At 44.7% G+C, this 25649-nt stretch overlaps 1 protein-coding gene across 5 annotated transcripts in view; it reads left to right on the top strand.

Annotated features, from left to right (window-relative positions):
• The window catches only part of NTRK2 (neurotrophic receptor tyrosine kinase 2), a 468765-nt gene that overhangs the window by 165656 nt on the left and 277460 nt on the right, over window positions 1–25649 (top strand). For 3 of the 5 annotated variants that reach the window (XM_073546014.1, XM_073546009.1, XM_073546010.1), the window contains one exon: window positions 13–51. The exons of the other annotated variants lie outside the window; for them this stretch is intronic. In XM_073546014.1, the coding sequence (XP_073402115.1) occupies window positions 13–51 (39 nt within the window). The remainder of the gene's footprint in view (window positions 1–12; window positions 52–25649) is intronic. 5 annotated transcript variants of the gene reach the window in all.

The following is a 25649-nucleotide window of genomic DNA, read 5'->3' as shown; positions in this document are numbered from 1 at the left end:
TTTCTGTTTTAGGTGACTTAACTGAACCAATTACTGACCCTGGATTTTATGGTACATATTATTTATTTTATTCTTAGTTGATTGGTTGAGTGGGATTGAACAAAAAATATATACATTAATGGCATCACTTGACATATAATTAGTAATGGAACCTACCAGAGGAACATATCTAATAAACTATAAAAATATTCTTTTTTGTTGCCTTTACTTACCGTATATGATGAATGAACATGTCAGTAATAGTGAAAAATGGTAGGACTCACAAAAGAAAATTCTGTCCTTTATTTTTTTACTAACCTCAAGAAAATTCTGTCCTTTATTTTTTTACTAACCTCATGGGGAAAATGTATAGTAACATATAAAAATGTATCAATTATTGTTTAACTTTTGCTTGCATTTTGTTCATTGGTTTAAAGGGAACCACACAAACACTGATATAAGGAGACACTCAACTCTGTTGTCCATGCTAAATAAGATCTATCTACTTTGAAAAACGATTGCCAAACATAAATTCGGCACGAATATGGTACATTCGGATTCGTGATCGGTAAAACGAGCATTTTTCTTAAAATCGGAAAAAGTTGGTAGCATTTGGTAAAAGATAGAATAAAAGATGGCAATTCATGTGCCACATTCAGTAAAATCACAGCGTGACAGGTTATAATAGATAGAATAGATATATACACATAGGATAGGTAGATATATACAGTAGATGTCAGTGACACACACACACATATATATATGTATATATATTACATAGATAGATAATTAAAGAAAATTTGGTAGCATTCCCAAAAGACGCTGGGTGCAATAAAACCTGTGAAGGTGATGTCCAAACCTCCAAAATAGAAAATCAGAAAAACAGGCAGCACTCCAAAAAATTAAAGTGAAAAACCGTGGCTTTACTGATCCATTAGCAGCAACGTTTCGGCATATTTCCCTTCCTTTCTTCAGCCTAGCTAAAGATGGAGATAGATAGATAGATAGATTGATAGATAGATAGATAGATAGATAGATAGATAGATAGATAGATAGAAGAAAAGCCGGCAATTCATCTGTCGTGTATTGTAAAATCACTGCAGAAGTCAACAGGATAGAAGAGATGGATTACATACAGTAAATACAAATAGAATAGGTAGATATATAGATGTCAGTGACAAATACAACTAGTACAGTGTTTGTGCAAATTACTGGACATGCATTTAATTAATAAAAAATTATTTTTTGGAAAAAAATAGCGTGGGTTCCCGCATAGTTTTTGTAACCAGCAGAGCCAAAGCCAATGGCCGGGGGCATATGTAAGGTGGTATTACCCATGAAGATTCCCAGGCTATTAATATCAGCTCACAGCTGTATAATTAGCCTTTACTGGCTATTAAAATGGGGGACCATCAAAAATATTATGTTGGGTCCCCCTATAATTAATAACCAGCAATGGCTATGCAGACAGCTGCAGGCTAATATTAATGGTCTAGGAAGGGGACATGGATACTGACCCCCAAGGCTAAAAATATCAGCTCTCAGCCGCCCCAGAAAAGGCACATCTCTAAAGGGCCTGTTACACATAGCGATATCGCTAGTGATATCGCTAAAGCGTCACCAATTTTGTGATGCAGCAGCGATATCGGTAGCGATATCGCTATATGTGACACTTACCACCGACCCGGCTCCTCGCTGGATATCGCTGATTGCGCAAGATCGGCCTGGTCCATTTCTCGTCGTCGGCTTCCTGCTGTCGCCGACGAGCGAGCCATGGACGCAGGTGGAAGACGGTCATCATCACTGCGTCTGAAAGGTGAGTAACGACCGCCGACCGCTGCTGCATCACTAGTGAGATCTGCCTGTTTGGCAGCTCACTAGTGACCATTTAGAGATGCACCAGCGATCCTGACCGGGTCATATTGTGGTTGGGATCGCTTGTGCATCGTTAAATGTAATGGGACATTTAGATGCGACAATTCTGGCACTTAGCCTCGCTCTTCCCACTTGCCTTGTAGCGGTGGCAGGTGGGGTAATAGTTGAGGGGGTTGATGTCACCTTTTTATTGTCAGGAGACATCAAGTCCCGAGGTTAGTAATGGAGAGGCGTCAATAAGATGCCCCCATTACTAATCCCATAGTCACATTGTAAGAAAACACAGACACCCAGAATAAAAGTCCTTTAATTGAAAGAAAGACACAGACTCCTTTGATAATCTTAATTAAACCATACTTACAACCTTGCCTATTCCCCTGATACCCACGTCATCTGCAAAAGAGGTAAAGAAACAAACAACAATATTCCTTACCTTTCCGCAGAGATGATTATAATCCATTTGTCCCATGATGGGTCTAGCTCTGCTACATCTAGATGGCAGGCTGCATGATCGCATCATGCAGCCTGTCATCCAGTAGACATTGCTACTCTCTCTCTGAGGCCACCGCAAGCATGAAAAAGTTCTCCTGCTCGCAGTGCCATCTGACAGGTCCTGCGAGTTCACGGCCAATTATCTCACTTCACCTATGTGATGTCAGCGCGAACGCAGTGGGAAATTTTCATGGTGATCTGCTGTGAAGTCACTGAGCTTGAACTGCGGTGACCTCATCACTGACTTTTTCCCACAGTGCTGAGGTCACGGCAGTTCAGCCCTGCTGGGAACGCAGCCTCGGTGACCTGAGGTAACCTCAATGACATCATCGCTAGCCATTCTGGTTGCGCTTTCAGCAGCTCATTCAACAGTGGTTCTCAGCCTGGAGGGTCGCATCTTCGCACCATCCAGGTTGAAAACTATTAATCCCCCAGATATGGATTACAGCATGGGACAGAACGACAGACAGGTATGGTATATTGTTGTTTTTTTAGTAGCGTTGCAAACACCTGCTTTTGTACTGTGAATATTCAGCTATATTCAGCGATTGAATCGGCGAATATTGCAAATTCGGCGATCTTGAGCCAAACCGAACATTGAAATATTTGCTCATCTCTACTATCTACCCTTAATATCCTAGAGAAAAGCAATGATCCAAGCCCATTTCAGATTGCAGAAACAATACATTCAGCTATAGTGCTTTATTTATATTTTGACCTTCTCCCAATATCATTAAGGAGTTGAAAAGATGGCTGTACAGGCTGGTTTGGAAGTGATTATAGGAGATTTACAGCACCATGGAATCAATGGTACTCTAAAAATAAATTATAATAATATATTTACCTACTCAGATATTGTCTGAAGTCTTGGTTAGAAGATAAAATTCTTCCATTAGTTGCAGGATAATTTTATATTTTGTGATAGATAATATTACAAGGGATAGCCAACATGGTTTTAGTAAAGACAGATGTTGTGAAATAAACTGGAAAAAATTTTATAAATAAGTGAGTAGTATCCTCAACGTAGGTGTAGCTGTGGATATAGTGTTTTTTTACTTTGCAAGATCATTTGAAAATGTTCCAAATAGACACTTAATGGGTAAATTGTAATTGGACTATGAGTATTCCCCGGTTATAAATGCCCACCCCAAGGTTCAGTGCTATTATTCAACTTATTTATTAATGATATAAAAGACGGGCTTAGTGGTGTTGTTTCCATTTTTGCAGATGACATCAAGCTATTCATTATAGTGCAGTCTATGCAAGATGTTCATATGTTACAATCTGATGTGGACAAAATGAGTGTTTAAGCATCCATGAGGTTAAATGTGAATAAATGTAAAGTTATACCTGTGAGCACTAATAATATATGGGCACTATATGTTTTAAGAGGAGTAAAACTAGGAGAGTCACTTTAAGAGAAGGATCTTGGTGTACTTGTAGGTTATTATTATTATTATTTATTATTATAGCGCCATTTATTCCATGGCGCGTTACATCTGAGGGGGGGTATACATAATAAATACAAATACAGTAATCTTAAACAATACAAGTCACGACTGGTACAGGATGAGAGAGGACCCTGCATGCGAGGGCTCACAATCTACAAGGGATGGGTGAGGATACAGTAGGCGAGGGTAGAGCTGGTCGTGCAGCGGTTTGGTGGATTGGTGGTTACTGCAGGTTGTAGGCCTGTCGGAAGAGGTAGGTCTTCAGGTTCTTTTTGAAGGTTTCCATGGTAGGCAAGAGTCTGATATGTTGTGGTGGAGAGTTCCAGAGTAGGGGGGATGTGCAGGGGAAATCTTGCATGCGATTGTGTGAAGAGAAGATAAGAGGGGAGTAGAGAAGGAGATCTTGTGAGGATCGGAGGTTGCGTGCAGGTAAGTACCAGGAGATGAGGTCACAGACGTATGGAGAACGCATGTTGTGGATGGCTTTGTCTGTCATGGTTAGGGTTTTGAACTGGAGTCTTTGGGTAATGGGGAGCCACTGCAGGGATTGACAGAGGGGGAGGCTGGAGAATAGCGGGGAGACAGGTGGATTAGTCGGGCAGCAGAGTTTAGAATAGATTGGAGGGGTGCAAGAGTGTTAGAGAAGAGGCCACAGAACAGGAGGTTGTAGTAGTCAAGGCGGGAGATGATGATGGCATGGACTAGGGATTTTGCAGATTCTTGGCTGAGGAATGTAGGGATCTGTGAAATATTTTTGAGTTGAAGTCGGCAGGAAGTGGCAAGAGCTTGTATATGTGGTTTGAAAGAGAGATCAGGGTCAAGGATAACTTTGAGGCAGCGAGCTTGTGGGACTGGAGAGAGTGGGAAGCCATTTACTTTAATGGATGGATTTGTTTGAGGGGGTTGAGTAAGATGGGGGAAAGATGATGAATTCTGTTTTATTCATATTAAGTTTTAGAAATCTAGCGGAGAAGAGCGATGAAATAGCAGCCAGACATTGAGGGATTCTGATTAGTAGGGAGATGATATCTGGTCCAGAGATGTAGATCTGTGTGTCATTAGCATAGAGGTGATACTGAAAGCTGTGAAATTCTGTGAGCTGTGCGAGGCCGAAGGTGTAAATGGAGAAGAGCAGGTTTGAGGCATAGGGGAGAAGTGATATAGGGTGATAGCTAGATACAGAGAGGGCTTTTTGAGGATAGGTGTGATTGAGGCATGTTTAAAGGGGAAAACCCCAGTTGTTAGTGATAGGTTGAAGAGATGTGTTAGGGCTGGGAAGAAGACTGTGGTGAGGTTTGGGATGAAGTGGGATGGGATCGGGTCAAGTGCACAGGTGGTGAGATGTGATCTTGAGATTAGAGTTAAGAGTCGATCTTCTGTAATGGTGGAGAAGTTGGTTTTGGAGGAGGAGGGCTGGCCAGTTAGGAGGAAGGGCTCTGGGGGTTGTCGACCAAAACTGTCTCTGATGTTATCAATATTCAGCTTGAAAAGTGAGGCAAAGTCTTCAGCTAAGATGAGTGGGGAGGGAGGAGGTGCTGGAGGATGCAGGAGAGAATTGAAGGTGTTGAATAACTGTTTAGAGTTGTGAGACAGGGAGAATATAAGAGATGAGAAGTAGGTTTGTTTTGCTGCAGCGAGTGTGGCCTTGAAAGTAGTGAGGGACTGTTTGAATGCGATGAAGTCCTCATTGGAGTGGGATCTTTTCCATCTCCGCTCAGCTGCCCTGGAAGCTCGCCTCAGTTATTTGGTCAGGCTGGTGTGCCAGGGCTGTTTGTTGAATTTGCGAACTTTGCTATGTGTGAGAGGGGCAACTGATTCCAAAGCTACAGCTATTGTTGTGTTATATAGAGTGGCAGCAGCATCCACATTGTGTAGGGAACTTATGTCTTTAAGAGGGAGGATGGATTCAGACAGTGAGTGTAGATCGAGGTGTTTAAGATTTCTGTGAGGGTGTGCAAATTTTTGGGGTTGGGATTGTGGACCTGTAGAGGAGAGGGAAGAGAATGTACGTAGGTTGTGGTCAGAAAGAGGAAGAGATGAGTTAGAGAGGCTAGATAGGGAGCAGAGGCGGGTGAAGATGAGGTCCAGTGTGTGGCCATCTTTGTGAGTGGCTGCAGAAGACTATTGAGTGAGGCGGAAGGAGGAAGTGAGGGATAGAAGTTTAGTGGCAGCTGAGAGGGAAGTGTCAATGGAAATGTTGAAGTCACCCAAGATGATAGTGGAGATGTCAGTGGAAAGGAAGTGAAGTAGCCAGGTGGTGAAGTGGTCAAAGAAGGTGGTGACTGGCCTTATTTGGAGGTTGGAGGGGGAGAAGATGTGCACAGATTGCACCTCAAAGAAGAGAGGGTAACAGAGGGTGGCAGTGGGATTGGGGTGAAAGAGCAATTATCTGACAGGAGAAAACCAACTCCTCCACCATGCTTGCTGCTGGGGCGGGGGGTAGATCACAGACTAAATAACATTATTAATGTCTATCATTTGCTTCTGAGCCCAGGAGGATATTGTCATATATTAAAATACACACTTGAGGCAAAGGGACGTAATATTACCAATGTACAAAACATTAGTAAGGCTTAATCTGGAATACACAGTTTAGTTTTGAGCACCAGTTCAAAGAAAGGATGCCCTAGAATTGAAAAAAAAGAAAAAATAAGAGCAGCAAAACTGATAAGGGGCATGGAAGATCTTAATTAAGAAGAAAAATTTAAAAAATACATGTAATTAGTCTTCAAGAGACTTCTAAGGTGAAACATGATAAAAGGGTTATCCGGTCCAAACCAATAACTCTGTGTGACTGCAGATTTATGAATCCCCCAAGCACACGCACTGTGCGCTGCAGGGGTTTGTGACCCAGAACCGGAGGGTATGTATGAGTGCTACAGAGGGGGCTCCCAATTTCAGCTTCAAGCCTGTCCAGCATGGATGGCCTGAAGAGGAGAAGGAGGAAGAGGCTATGCATCATGAGGAGGAGAGGATGATCATGTCCAGATGCCTTTCCCAAGACCCTTGCTTGAAACACATTTTATCCAACATGAAATACTGGCTGTGCACCTTTCTTGACCCATGGTACAAGGAGTAATTTTGCTTCTCTCATGTCAAGGGCCGTTGTGGAACACTTGCTAAAAAGATTATCCCCAGATAATGCTGCTGGCAGAGGTACCGGCTATGTTCACCAACAAGGATTACAGGGGAGGGCCACGCACACCAGGTGCAACTCGGGAGGGGGATGTCCACCAACTTACACATTTTCATGAGACCATCACATCAGCAAGGGCTATCTGTGGGTGTAATTATGACGAGGATGGGAACGTTGGCCAAGATGATGAAGGAATACTTAAGTGACCATACCAGCATCCTTCCTTATCCTTCAGTGTCCTTTAACTATTGGTTATCCAAGCTCCACATTTGGCCAGACCTATCTTTAACCCCTTGGAGGTGTTGCCATGGGCTGCTGCAAGTTTGTTGACTGAGCGGGTTTTTAGTTTGGCTGGTGCAATCATAACGGATAGACACACACGACTGTCAATAGAGAATGCAGACAGGCTGACTCTTCTAAAATTCAGATATGGCTGGATTTCCTCCGACATTGTGAGCCCTACGGTTGACAGCAACCTAATGTGAAAGCAACCCAAATGTTTTTTTGTTGGGAAGTTGTCTTAATATCCATCCCTTACCATCCAAACCTATTTTGTTCATGAAATCACTTCCTCCTCCTGCTTTTGCAACAAGTACTTAGTGGTCATGTATGTATACGCCACGTGGGTAATGTTTTGTACTTTGTGAAAACTTGGCACATTGTGCAATGGTGAAACTTGTACTTCCTATCGATTACCTTGCTAACACACTGCAAATGCTTAGTAATGAAGATTATTGCCCCTGATAATTTGTCACGTACGATTTTCTGTATCCGTATTGCGCACCCACAAAAAAATTTAAATCGGCTTGATGACACACTGCAAATTCGGAGTAATGAAGATTTTCGCCCCTGCTAAATTGTCACATAAGATTATCTGTACCCATATTGTGTCAGTCGTACAACTGGTAGATAAAGATATGCTACTTTTTAGAACAATAGAAAACTAATATATTTTGGCAATCGGCTTGCAATAACACTGCAAATGCGGAGTAATGAAAATTATTGCCCCTGATAAATTGTGATGTACGATTATCTCTACCCTTATTGCGCCCGTCGTACAACTCCTAGACAAATATTAGGCATTTTAGTGGAAAATAGCAGAGAGCTGCAGCATGTAATGGCAATGATCAGAACACCCAGGTGCCTCACTTTCACACACCCTCCCTACTTTTAAATCTCTCACTACTATATCCCCACCTAACAAACAAAAAAAAGTAATCTTGACAGTCTTTAGCTCTTAAAAGAACTTTTTGGAATGAATAAACACTCAGTATAAACTCCTACCACTCTCCCTTCACTACTTTCACTTTCCCTGTGCTCAAACTATGCTCTCCCTAGGCTGTTTCCAGCTGCATTGTGTGCAAAATGGCGCCAGCAGCCTTTAAATAGTCCCTATGATGCTGGAAGGCCAGCCAATCACAGTAGTACCACATCAAAGATGGCGCCGGCATTACTGTGATTGGCAAGCCAGCCCAACATGTTCATTGGCTGCAAATAAAGTGCCAAACATGCTGGGTGGGTCACTTGAATATACTGAGCCGAATACCAAATTACAGTACTCACCAATTAACGAATAGCCTGAATTCAGTCCCTATTATACTATTTCTGCTGTGGTGAAATTGATGCCACTTTGGTAGTATGTGTCAATAATTATTGGAAATGTGAACACTCTTGTTTGGGCGTCCATCTGCTGGCTTGGGTGTAGTGGAAATCCTGTCGGTCCCTATTATATTATTTATACTGTGGTGAAATTGATGCCACTTTGGTAATGTCTGCCAATAATTTTTGGAAATGTGAACACTCCTGGTTGGGTGTCCATCTGCTGGACTGAGCATAGTGGAAGACCTGTGAGTCGCTATTATAATATTTCTACTCTCGTGAAATTGATGCCACTTTGGCGGTGTCTGCCAATAATTTTTGGAGATGTGAACACTCCTGGTTGGGTATTCATCTGCTGGGTTGGGTGTAATAGAATACCTGTCTGTCCCTATTATACTATTTCTACTGTGGTGAAATTGATGGCACTTTGTTGGTGTCTGCCACTAATATTTGAAAATGTGTAGACTCCTGGTTGGATCTCCTTTATGTGTGTTGCCACTTCTTTGGAGTCAATTACCCGTGTTACTACTATCCTTTGATTTTTCTGATGATGGTAGTTTAAGAAACTGATATTTGTGCCACCTGAGTGTGGCTCAACATAAAAGAAGGTTGAGCTATTGTATATGGTATCAGGGCTCCAAGCACAGCAGGCCTACACTGATCTCTCACCCACCTCGTCTTACTTTGATGTTCAATTGAAAGCTGTAAATGCTTGACCAGACCACGATGCCTCATGAATGGCTGATTGCTATAGTGCCATGCTGCAATTTGCACTGTGGGTGTGTAGGGAAGTGGACTGACTTATAGACCTGTCTTCAGCAGGAAGGTGAATGCAAGATGTGCTGTAAAAGTACTTGACGTGACCTGGTGTATATGTATGTGGGGAGACAGCTAGAGACAGTGAGAGGTAGTAAAGTACTGGGCTTTGACCACTAGGGGGAGACCAAGAACAGCCGGAAAGGGAGACAGTGCAGTACTAAAGTTTGGCAACAAGATGGAGACAGAGAGCAGTGAGAAAAAAGCTTAACAGTAGCTTAAGGCTAGGAAACCGCATAGTCATGGTGGGCGGAGTTACAGGGGCTCTCTAGAGGGGAATTCCCGGGGAGGGGAATAAATAGGCAGAGAGAGTTCCAGAAAGGAGCCCATCCAGGAGGAGGAGTTCAGCAAAGTAGGAGACTGAAGAGGAAAGAGACAGAGAGGAAGAACTCCGGGAGGGACTGGAATGAGAGACGGTCAGGGGGTGGCCCTGACAGGAGAGCCGCAGGACAGAGGAAGCCCGGGGGTACCAGATGGACGGACTCGGACAGGTGAAGAGCTGTGGTGGTGGGCCTAAGGCAGCCACAGTGAAAGAGCCGCGAGAGACGTCACTGTAAGGGAAAGAGAAGAAGGTGAAAGGTACCCAGGCATGTGCGTAGAAGCTGTCGTGCTGCTGTTGTGTTGCTGTCGTCATCGGGAGGACGGCCAAAAAAGAGAACCTGTTGAATGCACATCAGTTTCTGTCTCCAGCTTGTTCGCGGTGAAAAAAGGACCAACCCTCAGTCAGCACACGTACCTACAGGTGAATTGGGGCCACTTTCCCTGGTGTCTATCCGTCATTTGATGTGTTTTGGCAGCTTTTGGGTCTTGAATGGCATTTGGCTATGTTCCATGAATATTCAACGACTAAATCGGCAAATATTGCAAATTTGGAGATCGTAATCCGAACCGAACATTGATATTTTCGCTCATCTCTTATAAGCACAAAATGTGCAAAGTAAAGGACAATGAGAAAAATAATTAAAAAATAAACCAAAGTAAAAAAAAACGCCTTTCAGAATCACTTTTCCCAGCCCTGATCCCATTTAAATAAAATATGTCCAATATATAAAATAATTTCTATGGTAATGGGGAACACATTTTAAAATCTTGCATGGCGCGTGAACTGGTTCAAAACGTCTCTAGGGCTGGTTTCACACTTGCGTTTTTTTGCGCTGTGTTTTATCGCAAAAAACGCATGCATTTTTTTCCCTATTCTTTAACAAGGGTGCGCATATGTGCGCATACACATGCGTTTGTACGCGTTTGCATGCGCATGCAACCAGGCATGACATCTGATGCTCGGAGGGAGCATTCATAATACATCATGGGCCTCCTGATGAACTTCTTTTACGGGAGGGAAACGCGTCGAGGCGATTTTTCATTGGCCATGAGCTAAGTTCTTACATATTTGTCAATTTTGTTGATTTAATACTTGGGGATAGAGTTGAGCGACTTTTGGTTTTTTAGGGTCGAGTTTTGTTTTGTGAAACCCGACTTTTCCAAAAGTCGGGTCGAGCAAGATCGTCCGATTATAGGGAAAAGTCGGGGTCGTCCCGAAACACGAAACCCAATGTAAGTCAATGGGGAATAAAAGTCGGCAGTGAGAGGAGGACAGGAAACACACCTACAGTGCCCATTTGAATGCCAAAAGCATCAATTCTTCTTACTTAAGCTTGTCAACCTTAATTAACTTCATAATACAAGTTACGCACTGAAAAATGGGGGTTATTTGGCTAAAGTTGTGGGGGGGTAGGGCTGGCTCCAGGTTTTCATGTGCCCTGGGCGAAAGAGCGCCCCTTTAACACATACCACAACTCATCATGCTCCGATACGGCAGAGAAATAGCGGTATAGTACAATGAAAAATACTTCACTTTTTACATCTCATGACGAGGCCCATCTATTTCTCCATACAGAATCATTGGTCCCATATAATGTTTGAAACAGTATATGATGAGCTCCACATAATGCTACAGTATATGTTGGTCCCCATGGATGAAGCTCCACTGTCTTATGGGCCCAAATAATGCTCCAAACATAATGGGCCCCATTTCTAATGCTCTAGTGTATAATGGGCCCTGTAAATGCTGCTCCAGTGTCTGATGTCCACCTTTGGAATGTTCCAGTGTATGGTGGGCCCCATCTATCATTCTCCAGAGTATAGTGCTCCCCAAAAATTGCTGTCCCAACATTGAAAACAATGAAATAAGTCTCCTCGCTAGGGAATCCCTGTACTAGTCTGGACTCCTCGTCGTCCCCATCTTCCATCTCACTGCACAGTATTTCAACCTTGCAAGTGCTGTGATCCTGAGCAAGCAGGGGGGGCCCACTCGTTGGCGACGACACTGGCACAGGGCCCCTGATAGTACGGTGGTGTGTCTGATGGCGGGTGGGCCGAACCTGCACTTTCATCTGCAGCTTCCTCTTTGTCACCGTGTAAGATGGAACTGTATATGGGAAGGGTAACCTGAGTTTCATCAGGGTCAGATTCAGGCCGGGTAGCGTGCGAGGGGAATGTAGTGGTCTGGGTCAATGTACCAGCAGATTCATCGAGCAGTGGCTGGGCATCAGTGCACTTGTGTCGCCCCCAGGAGTACGGTCGCCACAGTGGCATTACCTTCCTCCTAGGGAGTGTGATGTCATGCTTGGGAGCAACGAAGGATCTCTCTAGCAGGTTAACTGATTGGGCGGCGTTATTCCCACGAGTCATGACCCTCCAAACAGCGTTCATGAAGGCATAGTGTTTGTTTTACGTGGGCAGTATGGTTGCAAAGCTGAACCTTAAAGGAATGTCCAGAAGGGCACCACCAGGAGTGGAGCCTACTGCGTAATTTGACTCAACACGGGCAACCTCAACCATGCCAGCTACAGAACAGATGCACACATTGCAAGCTTAATTCCGTTAACGAACGAGACTCCGTCATGCCCCGCGGTCCGAGTCCGGCTTACTAGAGGGACACGCGAGGCTCTGGCACATGAGATTGGCCAATAACTGGTGTGTCATGCCCTTACATGTCCATGGCTGCATGTGCGCTACACTGAAAAGGCCAGCGTTTGTCGCTTACAGGTGCAGATAACCCGCTGAACAACGTTAGTGATGGGGATCTGTGATTACAATTATTACCCGCGAACGATGATTTCCCAGTAAGTGCAGGTCAACCGCAGTTCCGGAATTAGGCCTAACCGTCATTCCTGAAAAAATGAAAAACTTACGTGTGCAAACCACAGGTGCTGTAGCTTGCTTAACAGCTCGCCAGCCGTTCTCACGCCCAGTATGGATTACACGTGATTGCACAAAGGTGAGAAAGGGTACCGTATCCCCAGATAACATGTATGGATAGCGTACACATTCAAAATATGTCTATAGATCAGGAGGCAGGCTCAGACGGTGTTAGGCCCAGTATGGATTGCACGTGATTGCACAAAGGTTAGAAAGGGTACCGTATCCCCGGATAACATGTATGGATAGCGTACACATTCAAAATATATGTCTATACATCAGGAGGCAGGCTCAGACGGTGTTAGGCCCAGTATGGATTGCACGTGATTGCACAAAGGTTAGAAAGGGTACCGTATCCCCGGATAACATGTATGGATAGCGTACACATTCAAAATATATGTCTATACATCAGGAGGCAGGCTCAGACGGTATTAGGCCCAGTATGGATTGCACGTGATTGCACAAAGGTTAGAAAGGGTACCGTATCCCCGGATAACATGTATGGATAGCGTACACATTCAAAATATATGTCTATACATCAGGAGGCAGGCTCAGACGGTGTTAGGCCCAGTATGGATTGCACGTGATTGCACAAAGGTTAGAAAGGGTACCGTATCCCCGGATAACATGTATGGATAGCGTACACATTCAAAATATATGTCTATACATCAGGAGGCAGGCTCAGACGGTGTTAGGCCCAGTATGGATTGCACGTGATTGCACAAAGGTTAGAAAGGGTACCGTATCCCCGGATAACATGTATGGATAGCATACACATTCAAAATATATGTCTATACAGCAGGAGGCAGGCTCAGACGGTGTTAGGCCCAGTATGGATTGCACGTGATTGCACAAAGGTTAGAAAGGGTACCGTATCCCCGGATAACATGTATGGATAGCGTACACATTCAAAATATATGTCTATACATCAGGAGGCAGGCTCAGATGGTGTTAGGCCCAGTATGGATTGCACGTGATTGCACAAAGGTTAGAAAGGGTACCGTATCCCCGGATAACATGTATAGATAGCGTACACATTCAAAATATATGTCTATACATCAGGAGGCAGGCTCAGACGGTGTTAGGCCCAGTATGGATTGCACGTGATTGCACAAAGGTTAGAAAGGGTACCGTATCCCCGGATAACATGTATGGATAGCGTACACATTCAAAATATGTCTATACATCAGGAGGCAGGCTCAGACGGTGTTAGGCCCAGTATGGATTGCACGTGATTGCACAAAGGTTAGAAAGGGTACCGTATCCCCGGATAACATGTATGGATAGCGTACACATTCAAAATATATTAATATACATTAGGAGGCAGGCTCAGATGGTGTTAGGCCCAGTATGGATTGCACGTGATTGCACAAAGGTTAGAAAGGGTACCGTATCCCCGGATAACATGTATGGATAGCGTACACATTCAAAATATATGTCTATACATCAGGAGGCAGGCTCAGACGGTGTTAGACCCAGTATGGATTGCACGTGATTGCACAAAGGTTAGAAAGGGTACCGTATCCCCGGATAACATGTATGGATAGCGTACACATTCAAAATATATGTCTATACATCAGGAGGCAGGCTCAGACGGTGTCAGGCACAGTATGGATTTGTCGGCCCAGATTACACAGCGGAGGAGCAGGGAGAGGTAAAGATTGCAAATGCTGGGGCCCTGCCCAAGCAAGGGGGGCCCACTCGTGGGCGTCGGTGCTGGCACTGGGCCCCTCATAGTACAGCGGTGTGTCTGACGGCGGGTGTGCACCACCACCGTCAGAGACACTTGATTGCACTATGAGGGACCCTGTGCCAGTGCCCGCGCCCAAGAGTCGGCCTACCCACCTGTCCAGGGCAACGGCACTCGCACGGTGTCGTGCGCTAGGTGGTGACCCCGGCCATGGGGGGGAGGCAGCACAGTTAGGGAGTTTTAGAAAGTGGCATATGTTGATGTTGGACATTCAGCTGATGCAAAAGGCGAAATAGGTGAAGTCCCAGGAAGAGGTGGACCAAAGCAAGCCATTTTTCTGTCACCCTATGTGTCATCAGGGGAAGGTGGGACAAAATCCTTGGAAACCCATGCATGGTTCATTTTAATGAAGGTTAGATCATCCACATTTTGGGTTGACAGACGGGTCCTTTTTTCTGTCAGGATTGATCCAGCTGCACTGAAGACTCTTTCCGATAGCACACTTGCAGCTGGGCAAGCGAGCTCCTGTAAGGCATATTGGGCCAATTCAGGCCAGGTGTCCAGTTTAGCGGCCCAATAGTCAAAGGGGAATGACCTGTGTGGGAGAACATCGATATGGGAGGAAAAGTAGTTTGTAACCATAGTTGACAACTGCTGTCTCCTGTCACTTTCCATCGATGCAGTATTACCAGTTGTGTGAGCGGTATTTGAAAAATCAGTCCACAACATTGTCATGAAACCCCTGTCTCCAACGCCACTTCTGCTGTGTGCACCACGAACACCTCTGCCAAGCTGCCCCCGGCCCGTACGGCTCGTGTGAGAACCATCACCGCTGCTGTGTGCTGGGAATGCCTCAAGCAACCGATTTACCAGAGTTGCTTGTTTATTAGCCAATATTAGGTCAAGGTTCTCCTGTGGCATGATGTTTTGTAATTTGCCTTTATAGCGTGGATGCAGGATGCTGGCCAACCAGTAGTCATCATCGTTCATCATTTTGGCAATGCGGGGGTCCCTTTTTAGGATCTGCAAGGCATAATCTGACATGTGGGCCAATGTTCCCGGTGTCAATGATTCACTGCGAGTGCTGGGTGGAGGAGCACTTTCTGGCAAATCCACATCCCTCCAGTCACGCACAAACCCTGTACCAGACCTTGCCACGCCAACATTTTCACTTGCCCCACGAGATGCATCCTCCTCCCCTAAGTAATCATCCCCATCATCATCCTCCTCCTCCTCTTCTTCCTCCACCTCGTCCAGGAGAGGTCCCTGAGCAGACAATGGTTGAATGTCATCAAGGATTCCCTCCTCCTCTTCCTCCTCATCAACATTGGCTGCAGACGCCTGCTCCTTAAGGTGCGTCAAAGTTTGCATGAGCAGACGTATAAGTGGGATGCTCATGCTTAGGATGGCGTCGTCTGCGCTTACCAGCCATGTGCATTCCTCAAAACACTGAAGGACTTTACAGAGGTCTTTCAGCTTCAACCACTGCACACCTGTCAACTCCATATCTGCTCTCAAAGTGCCTGGCCGTGTATCCTCCCACAAATGCATTATGGCCTGCCTCTGCTCGCACAGCCACTCTACCATGTGCAGGGTGGAGTTCCACCTTGTTGCAATGTCGATAATGAGGCGGTGGTTGGGAAGGTGGAGCAATCGCTGCAGCTTCTGCATACGAACGGAGTGTACAGGCGACCGGCGGATGTGCGTGCACAGTCTTCGCACCTTCTGGAGCAGGGCTGTTAACTCCGGATAATTTTTGAGGAAGCACTGCACCACCAGGTTCAAGGTGTGAGCCAAGCAAGGTATGTGGCTGAGTTTTGAAAGGGCTATGGCTGCCACAAAATTACGGCCGTTATCACTAACTACCTTGCCTGCCTCAAGATGTACACTGCCCAGCCATGACTCAGTTTGTCGATTCAAGTACTCGGCCAGCACCTCGGCGGTGTGTCTGTTGCCCAAACACATCATCTGCAACACAGCCTGCTGACGCTTTCCACTAGCTGCTCGAAAGGGGGACACATCGTGTGCAACAGTGGCAGCTGCAGATGGAGTGCTCGTACGACTGCGCTCTGTGGATGAGCTTTCGCTTCTGGAGGAGGAGGAGGAGGGTCGAACGCCTACAGCCAACTGTTTCCTATACCGTGGGCTAGGCAGCACTGTCCCACCACCGCTGTCCCCTGTGGACCCTGCATCCACCACATTAACCCAGTGCGCAGTGATGGACACGTAACGGCCCTGGCCATGCTGACTGGACCATGCATCAGTTGTGAGGTGCACCTTTCCGCTCACTGACTGCTTGAGTGCATGGACAATGCGGTCTTTCACATGATGGTGGAGGGCTGGGATTTCTTTGCGAGAGAAGAAGTGGCGACTGGGTAGGTCATAGCGTGGTACTGCATAGGCCATGAGTTCGCGGAAAGCTGTGCTTTCCACCAACCAAAAGGGCATCATCTCAAACGAGATTAGTTTGGCAATGTGGGCGTTCAAACCCAGTGTACGCGGATGAGAGACTGAGTACTTTCTTGACCTACTCATAGTGTCTGGGAGGGTGAGCTGGACTTGAGAGCTGCATATGGTGGAAGTAGTGGTGGACAGGGCGGACTGAGAGAGGGTTGATGATGGTGATGGAGTTGTTGTTCTTTCTGATGGCCTAGAATCAGTCTTTCGTTGAAATAACAGTGGGATTCCCTGACTGCTGTGGCCTTGCAACGACACCTCAACATTTGCTGCTGTGCTAACCGGTGGGCTTACAGTGGGGGAAACAATGTAGCGTTGCTGACTACTTTCGTTGTGATCAGTTGCACATGTGGCACTTGAGGTTTGGTGTTGTGTCCACGCTTGCAAGTGCATGCTGGTTAAATGTCTAAGCATGCAACTGGTATTCAAATTTTTCAGATTTTTCCCTCGGCTAAAGGTCTTTGCGCACTTCTTACAGATAACCTTGGCCTGATCATGAGGATTTTGTTCAAAAAAGTGCCACACTGCACTCTTCCTACTTTGGCAGACATTTTGCGGCCTAGCACGCTGTGATCTTTTGACCCTCTGGACAAGCTGTCCAGCAACTCTTTTGATGTTTTGAACCTGTCTTTGGAGTGCTCCGGGCCTGTCAGATAACAGCTGTTGCGATGTCGATGTCTGCTGTGGATGCTCCTCATCTGAGCTATTGGAAGCAGCACCCTCTTCCCCCAATGGATGCCAATCTGGGTCAACAACTGGGTCATCCATCATCTCCTCTTCTATGTCATGTGCACCTTCCTCTGTGTCACCGTGTATGGTGGTATAGTGTGCGGGAAGGGGCACCTGAGTCTCATCAGGGTCAGAATCTGGCTCTGTACACTGCGAGGACAATGTAGTGCTCTGAGTGAATGTACCAGCAGAATCATCCATCAGCGGCTGTGCATCAGTGCACTCCATGTCAGATTCATCTTGGCCTGGGTAATTCACCATTTCACTTGATAATCCAGGCATGGTATGTGAAAACAGCTCCATGGAGTAATCAGTACTATGGCCTGCGTCATCCTTCAATCTTGGTTGGGGTGAAGGACACAAGGAAAGGTGTGGTTCATGAACATGAGCCTCCAATGACGACTCAGTGCTTTTACTTTTTACAACTGAAGAAGAGGAGGCGATAGAGCTGGAGGTTGAGTCAGCAATGTAAGACAAAACTTTTTCCTGATGCTCTGGCTTTAAAAGCGGTTTGCCAACTCCTAGAAAACTAAGCGTTCGAGGCCTTATGTAGCAAGACGATGACTCGGGCTCAACACCTCCTGCATTCGGTCCTATTTTGCTCTTGCCACTACCATCAGATCCACCACCAACACCATCATTACCGGCTGCCAACCCCCGCCCAATTCCACGGCCTCTTCCACCAGCCTTCCTCATTTTTGGTAGAAATGTAGACAAAATCCAACAAACTATAAGTAATGTAAAACAAGGTACAAGGTGTCTATAGGACAGGGGAGATTTTTAATTTCTGCACACACTTGTGGACACTGGACACTTATGGATTGTGTGAGGCCCACTGAGTATCTGAGCGCTCTGTCACAGGCTCGATGGCAGAGCTGTGACCAAAGTGACTAGAGGATAAGGGAGATTTTTAATTTCTGCACACACTTGTGGACACTGGACACTTATGGATTGTGTGAGGCCCACTGAATATCTGAGCGCTATGTCACAGGCTCGATGGCACAGCTGTGACAAAAGTGACGAGAGGATAAGGGAGATTTTGAATTTCTGCACACACTTGTGGACACTGGACACTTTTGGATTGTGTGAGGCCCAATGAATATCTGAGCGCTATGTGACAGGCTCGATGGCACAGCTGTGACCAAAGTGACTAGAGGATAAGGGAGATTTTGAATTTCTGCAGACACTTGTGGACACTGGACACTTTTGGATTGTGTGAGGCCCACTGATATCTGAGCGCTATGTGACAGGCTCGATGGCACAGCTGTGACCAAAGTGACTAGAGGATAAGGGAGATTTTGAATTTCTGCACACACTTGTGGACACTGGACACTTTTGGATTGTGTGAGGCCCAATGAATATCTGAGCGCTATGTGACAGGCTCGATGGCACAGCTGTGACCAAAGTGACTAGAGGATAAGGGAGATTTTGAATTTCTGCAGACACTTGTGGACACTGGACACTTTTGGATTGTGTGAGGCCCAATGAATATCTGAGCGCTATGTGACAGGCTCGATGGCACAGCTGTGACCAAAGTGACTAGAGGATAAGGGAGATTTTGAATTTCTGCAGACACTTGTGGACACTGGACACTTTTGGATTGTGTGAGGCCCACTGATATCTGAGCGCTATGTGACAGGCTCGATGGCACAGCTGTGACCAAAGTGACTAGAGGATAAGGGAGATTTTGAATTTCTGAACACACTTGTGGACACTGGACACTTTTGGATTGTGTGAGGCCCAATGAATATCTGAGCGCTATGTGACAGGCTCGATGGCACAGCTGTGACCAAAGTGACTAGAGGATAAAGGAGATTTTAAATTTCTGCACACACTTGTGGACACTGGACACTTTTGGATTGTGTGAGGCCCAATGAATATCTGAGCGCTATGTGACAGGCTCGATGGCATAGCTGTGACCAAAGTGACGAGAGGATAAGGGAGATTTTGAATTTCTGCAGACACTTGTGGACACTGGACACTTTTGGATTGTGTGAGGCCCAATGAATATCTGAGCGCTATGTGACAGGCTCGATGGCACAGCTGTGACCAAAGTGACTAGAGGATAAGGGAGATTTTGAATTTCTGCAGACACTTGTGGACACTGGACACTTTTGGATTGTGTGAGGCCCACTGATATCTGAGCGCTATGTGACAGGCTCGATGGCACAGCTGTGACCAAAGTGACTAAAGGATAAGGGAGATTTTGAATTTCTGCAGACACTTGTGGACACTGGACACTTTTGGATTGTGTGAGGCCCAATGAATATCTGAGCGCTATGTGACAGGCTCGATGGCACAGCTGTGACCAAAGTGACTAGAGGATAAAGGAGATTTTGAATTTCTGCACACACTTGTGGACACTGGACACTTTTGTATTGTGTGAGGCCCAATGAATATCTGAGCGCTATGTGACAGGCTCGATGGCACAGCTGTGACCAAAGTGACTAGAGGATAAGGGAGATTTTGAATTTGTGCAGACACTTGTGGACACTGGACACTTTTGGATTGTGTGAGGCCCACTGATATCTGAGCGCTATGTCACAGGCTCGATGGCACAGCTGTGACAAAAGTGACGAGAGGATAAGGGAGATTTTGAATTTCTGCAGACACTTGTGGACACTGGACACTTTTGGATTGTGTGAGGCCCACTGATATCTGAGCGCTATGTCACAGGCTCGATGGCACAGCTGTGACAAAAGTGACTAGAGGATAAGGGAGATTGGATTGCTTTTAAAAAAGCAGTTTGCAGAGCAGTGGGTAAACAGCAATGCCAGCCTGTCAGGAAGCCTTAAAAGGCAGCCCAACAACCAACACCACTGATCCACCACAATATAGCCTCCCCTTGCACTGCACACACAGTGACTGGTGTGTTGTGCAGGCCAAATCGCTAGCAGCAGAAGCAGTTTTTTTTTCCTCTCAGCAGGACAAAAAAAAAATTGGGATTGCTTTTAAAAAAGCAGTTTGCGGAGCAGTGGGTAAACAGCAATGCAGGAATGTCAGGAAGCCTTAGAAGGCAGCCCAACAACAAACACCACTGATACACCACTATATAGCCTCCCCTTGCACTGCACACACAGTGACTGGTGTGTTGTACAGGCCAAATCGCTAGCAGCAGAAGCAGTTTTTTTTTCTTCTCAGCAGGAGAAAAAAAAAAAATTGGGATTGCTTTTAAAAAAGCAGTTTGCGGAGCAGTGGGTAAACAGCAATGCCGGAATGTCAGGAAGCCTTAGAAGGCAGCCCAACAACCAACACCACTGATACACCACTATATAGCCTCCCCTACAAAATCATCATCAGCAGCAGCTCTCCCTATTCTGAGATCAGCATGAGTAACATGGCGGTCGGCGTGCACGCCCTTTTATACCCCCTGTGACGCCCCCCAAAGCAAGCCAATCACTTGCATGCCCTTCTGAAAGATGGTGGTGACCCGTGCCTATGTCATCACGTTGCCCACAGTGTCCGTGGATCCTGATTGGCTGAAAAAGAGCGCAAAACAAACTTTTGAAACGCGACTTTGGCGCGTAAGTCGCCGACCTCGTGGCCGACCTCATCCTAGGGTCGGGTTTCGTTTCATGAAACCCGACTTTGCCAGAGATATAGGGCCCTATAGGGACAAATAGGTTTGTGACCCTCTACCTGACATTGGAACGACTCTCTAGTGTTTGTGGCTGGATTTTGAAAATCAGCAATAAGCCTATTTTTGTTTGCCTGTTTTTTGAAGTTTTGAAAACTTTTTAATGATTGGTTAATAAAGTATCTTTTAAGGATTGATTTTTTTGTATATGAGCCGTTGAATAATTAATCCAGAATTATATTTATTAAGAATTTTTGTACGCGTTTGCATGCGCATGCGTTTTTTTGTAGTGTGCGCTCGGGCGCACAAAATGCATCCTGTTGCATTTTTTGTGCGTCCGACTTGCCCCCAAAAAATGCATGCGCACGCAATGCGTTTTTTTTTTTTTACAGCAAAACACCCATTAAAGTCTATGGGTGCGCATACGTGCGCATTGTAATGTGCACGTATGCGCAAAAAAAACATGCATTTTTTTTTTTTTAAAAATGCACCAAAACCCACAAAAAAACGCACACACAATGCCTAAGGCTGGTTTCAGACTAGCGCCGACCGCACCAAAATGCAACATGGTGCGTTCAGCGCACACTGGCGCACCTTCAAAAGTGCGCAGCGCACGTAAAAATCCTACTAGCCCACGGCCAGCGCACAGTCTGCGCACCCTATGCTAAAGAAAGGGTGCGCAGATCGCATGCAGCCGTGTGCGATAGTAGGAGGAAATGACCGGACGGGGTGGGCAGGGGGCGGGGCTTAGCGGTGCCATGCGCTGCATGTAAAATGCACTAGTCTGAAGCCAGCATTATTTGGTTGTATAGTTTTACTTCAGTGATAGATGTTGACTCTATGTTATTTGTATAACTAGAAGATAAAAAAAAATTGTAATTTTTGTTTTAAAGGAAATCTGTCATTAGGATTTTGCTACCCCATCTGAGAGCAACATGATATAGGGACAAAGACCCTGATTTCATCGATGTGTCACTTACTGGGTTGATTGGTGTAATTTTGATAAAAATGACAGTTTTCTCTGCTGCAGATGTAGCAGTTCTCTGAATGCTGACCTCTGTATAACACTGCCCACACCACTGATTGGTAGCTTTGTTTGTACATTGTATTTCTCCCTTTTTTTGTATGACTTTTCGCTGGTCATCTGTGTCAGCTATTACCGCTATGAATAAGAAGGGTTATATACTGAGAAATCCATTGTACATACCCCACTTTTTCTGTGGCTGTCCACTGCTTGACATCAGAGGGAGATATCTCAAGCCTCTAATTTGAATTACACATTTTGGCCCCAATTCATTAAATACGAAACAACAGATTAAATTATAGGCACACTGGAATAGCACGCTCCTAATTCATTAAGAAGCACTTGCCACTTAAGGAATCAGGCGCATCTTATTAGTTACATACACCTTGCCAGAAAAGTTATTATTGTGAGAGATTGGAGTAACATTTCTGGCATATGGAACATTGCCACTCTTAATGGATTTTTCAGACGGTCAACAACACGTCCCACCCAAGCTCCTTCTCAGCTCTGTCCATTTTGATGTAGCTGCCCAAAACTGTCTGGAAAAGGTGAAAACTCACCAAAGATTCTGGTGTAAACACGCTAATGAATTGGGGGTTATAGTATGTCTATTTAGCATATATACTGTATATATATAGTTGTGTGAAAAAGTCTTTGCCCCTTCCTGATTTTCCATTCTTTTGTCACACGTAAATGTTTCAGATCACCAAACTAATGTAAATATTAGACAAAGATAACACAAGTAAACACAAAATGCCATTTTAAATGAAGTTCTTTATTATTAAGAGAAAAATAAATACAAACCTACAGGGCCCTGTGCATAAAAGTGATTGCACCCTGTACCTAATAAGATGTTGGGCCAACCTTAACTGCAACAACTGCAATCAAACGCTTGCCATAACTGGCCAGGAGTCTTGTACAATGCTCTGGAGGAATTTTGACCCACTCATCTTTGCAGAATTGTTGTAATTCAACCACATTGGAGGGTTTCCGAGCTTCAGCCAGCTTTTTAAGGTCTTGCCACAGCATCTCAATCAAATTAAAGTCAGGACATTGACTAGGCCACTCCAAAATCTTAATTATGTTTTTCTTAAGCCATTCAAAGGTGGACTTGCTGGTGTGTTTTGGATCATTGTCCTGCTGCATAACCCAATTGTGCTTCAGTATGAGGTTATGAACAGATGGCCAGACATTCTCCTTCAGGATTTTTTGATAGACAGCAGAATTCTTGGTTCCATTTACCACAGCAAGTCTTCCAGGTCCTGAAGCAGCAAAACAGACCCAGATCATCACACTACCACCACATTTTACTGTTGGTATGATGTTTATTTTTGAAATGATGTGTTACTTCTACGCCAGATGTAATGGAACATACACCTTCCAAATAGTTCATCTTTTGTCTTGACAGTCCACAGAGTATCCTCACAAAAGTCTTGGTGATCATCAAAATGTTTTCTGGCAAAACTGAGAAGAGCCTTTATGTTCTTATTGCACAGCAGTGGTTTTCATCTTGGAACACTGCCATGCAGGCCATTTTTGCACAGTCTCTTTCTTATGGTGAAGTCATTAACACTGACCTTTACTGAGGCAAGTGAGGTCTGCAGTTCTTTTGATGTTCTGGGCTCTTTTGTGACCTCTTGGATGAGTCTTCGCTGTGCTCTTGGGGTAGTTTTGGTTGGCTGGCCACTCCTCTGTTCCATTTGTGGATTATGGCTTTTCAGTGTGGTTCGCTGGCATTCCAAAGCTTTAGAAAAGGCTTTATAACCTTTTCCAGAATGATAGATCTCAATTACTTTTTTTCTCTTTGTTTCAGAATTTCTTTGGATCACAACATTATATCTAACTTTTGAGGATCTTTTGGTTTACTTAACTTCGTCAGACTGGTCCTATTTGAGTGATTTCTTGATTGAGAACAGGTGTGGCAGTAATCAGGCATGGATGTGGCTAGGGAATTTGAATTTAGCTTCCCAAAAATGTGATAAACCACAGTTAATTTATGTTTCGGGGGGGAGCAATCACTTTTTTCCACACGTCCCTTTATGGTTTGGATCTCTGTTTCCCTTAATAATAAAGTCCTACATTTAAAAACTTTATTTTGTGTTTGCTAGTGTTATCTTTGTCTCATATTTAAATTTGTTAGGTGATCTGAAACATTTAATTGGGACAAACGTGCGAAAGAATAGGAAATCAGGAACAGGTCAAACACAACTGTATATAAATTATGGTGTATATACTGTATAGTAGTCTTATGTTCTGATGAGTTATGATTTCTCATATGATAGAAATTATCCCTTAAAATGGCAAAGCATCATGTAAACTAAGGATTCTCTGCCCTGTTTGAGGTACAGTTGTGCTCAATATTTTACATACCCCTGCAGAATTTTTGCTTTCTTGGCCTTTTTTCACAGAATATGAATGATAACACCAAAACTTTTTCTCCACTCATGGTTAGTGGTTTGATGAAGCCATTTATTGTCAAACTACTGTGTTTTCTATTTTTAAATCATAATGACAACCCAAAACATCCAAATGACCCTTACCAAAGTTCACATACCCTGGTGATTTTGGCCTGATAACATCCACAGAAGTTGACACAAATGGGTTTGAATGGCTACTAAAGTTAACATCCCACCTGTGACCTGTTTGCTTGTAATGAGTGTGTGCATAAAAGCTGAGTGAGTTTCTGGGATCCAGACAGACTCTTGAATCTTTCATTCAGCCACTGATATTTCTGGATTGTGAGTCATGAGGAAAGCTAAAGAATTGTCAACGGATCTACGAGAAAAGGTATTTGAACTGATAAAACAGGAAAGTGATACAAAAAGATATCATAGGAATTGATAATGCCAGTCAGCAGTGTTCAAACTGTGATTAGCAAATGGAAAATCAGGGGCTCTGTAAAAACAAAACCATGATTAGGTAGACCAACAAAAATTTTGTTCACAGCTGCCAGGAAAATTGTTTGGGATGCAAAAACCCACAAATAACATCAGCTGAAGATTGGGCTCTCAGAAAACTAGCAATGTGGATGTTTCAAGATGCACAATAAGGAAAATAGGCTGCATGGTCGAGTCGCCAGAAGAAAGCCGTAACTGTGCAAATGCCACAAATTATCCCTCCTACACAACGCAAAACAGCACAGAGACAAGCCTCAAAACTTCTGGAACAAGGTAATTTGGAGTGATGAGACCAAAATTTAACTTTTTGGCCACAACCATAAACGCTACATTTGGAGAGAGGTCAACAAGGTCTATGATGAAAGGAACACCATTCGTACTGTAAAGCATGGAGGTGAATCGCTGATGTTTAGGGGATGTGTGAGCTACAAAGGCACAGGAAACTTGGTCAAAGATGAAGGAAAGATGAATGCAGCACGGTATCAGCAAATACTAGAGGCAAATTGGAAATCATCATCCTGTAAGCTGCGCATGTGACGAACATGGATGTTCCTACATGACAATGATCCAAAACACAAGGCCAAGTCGACCTGTCATTGGCTAGAGCAGAACAAGGTGAAGGTTCTGGAGTGGCCATCTTAGTCTCCTGACCTCAATTTCTTTGAGCCACTCTGGGGATATCTCAAGCGCGCAGTTCATTCTAGACAGCCCAGGAATTTACAAGAA

The sequence above is a fragment of the Dendrobates tinctorius genome, unplaced genomic scaffold (assembly GCF_039654945.1).
Source record: "Dendrobates tinctorius isolate UK_male_01 unplaced genomic scaffold, ASM3965494v1 ptg000144l, whole genome shotgun sequence".
Classification (NCBI taxonomy): domain Eukaryota; kingdom Metazoa; phylum Chordata; class Amphibia; order Anura; family Dendrobatidae; genus Dendrobates; species Dendrobates tinctorius.
Note: the sequence above shows the minus strand (reverse complement) of the source record. Positions and strands in the feature narration are given on the sequence as shown.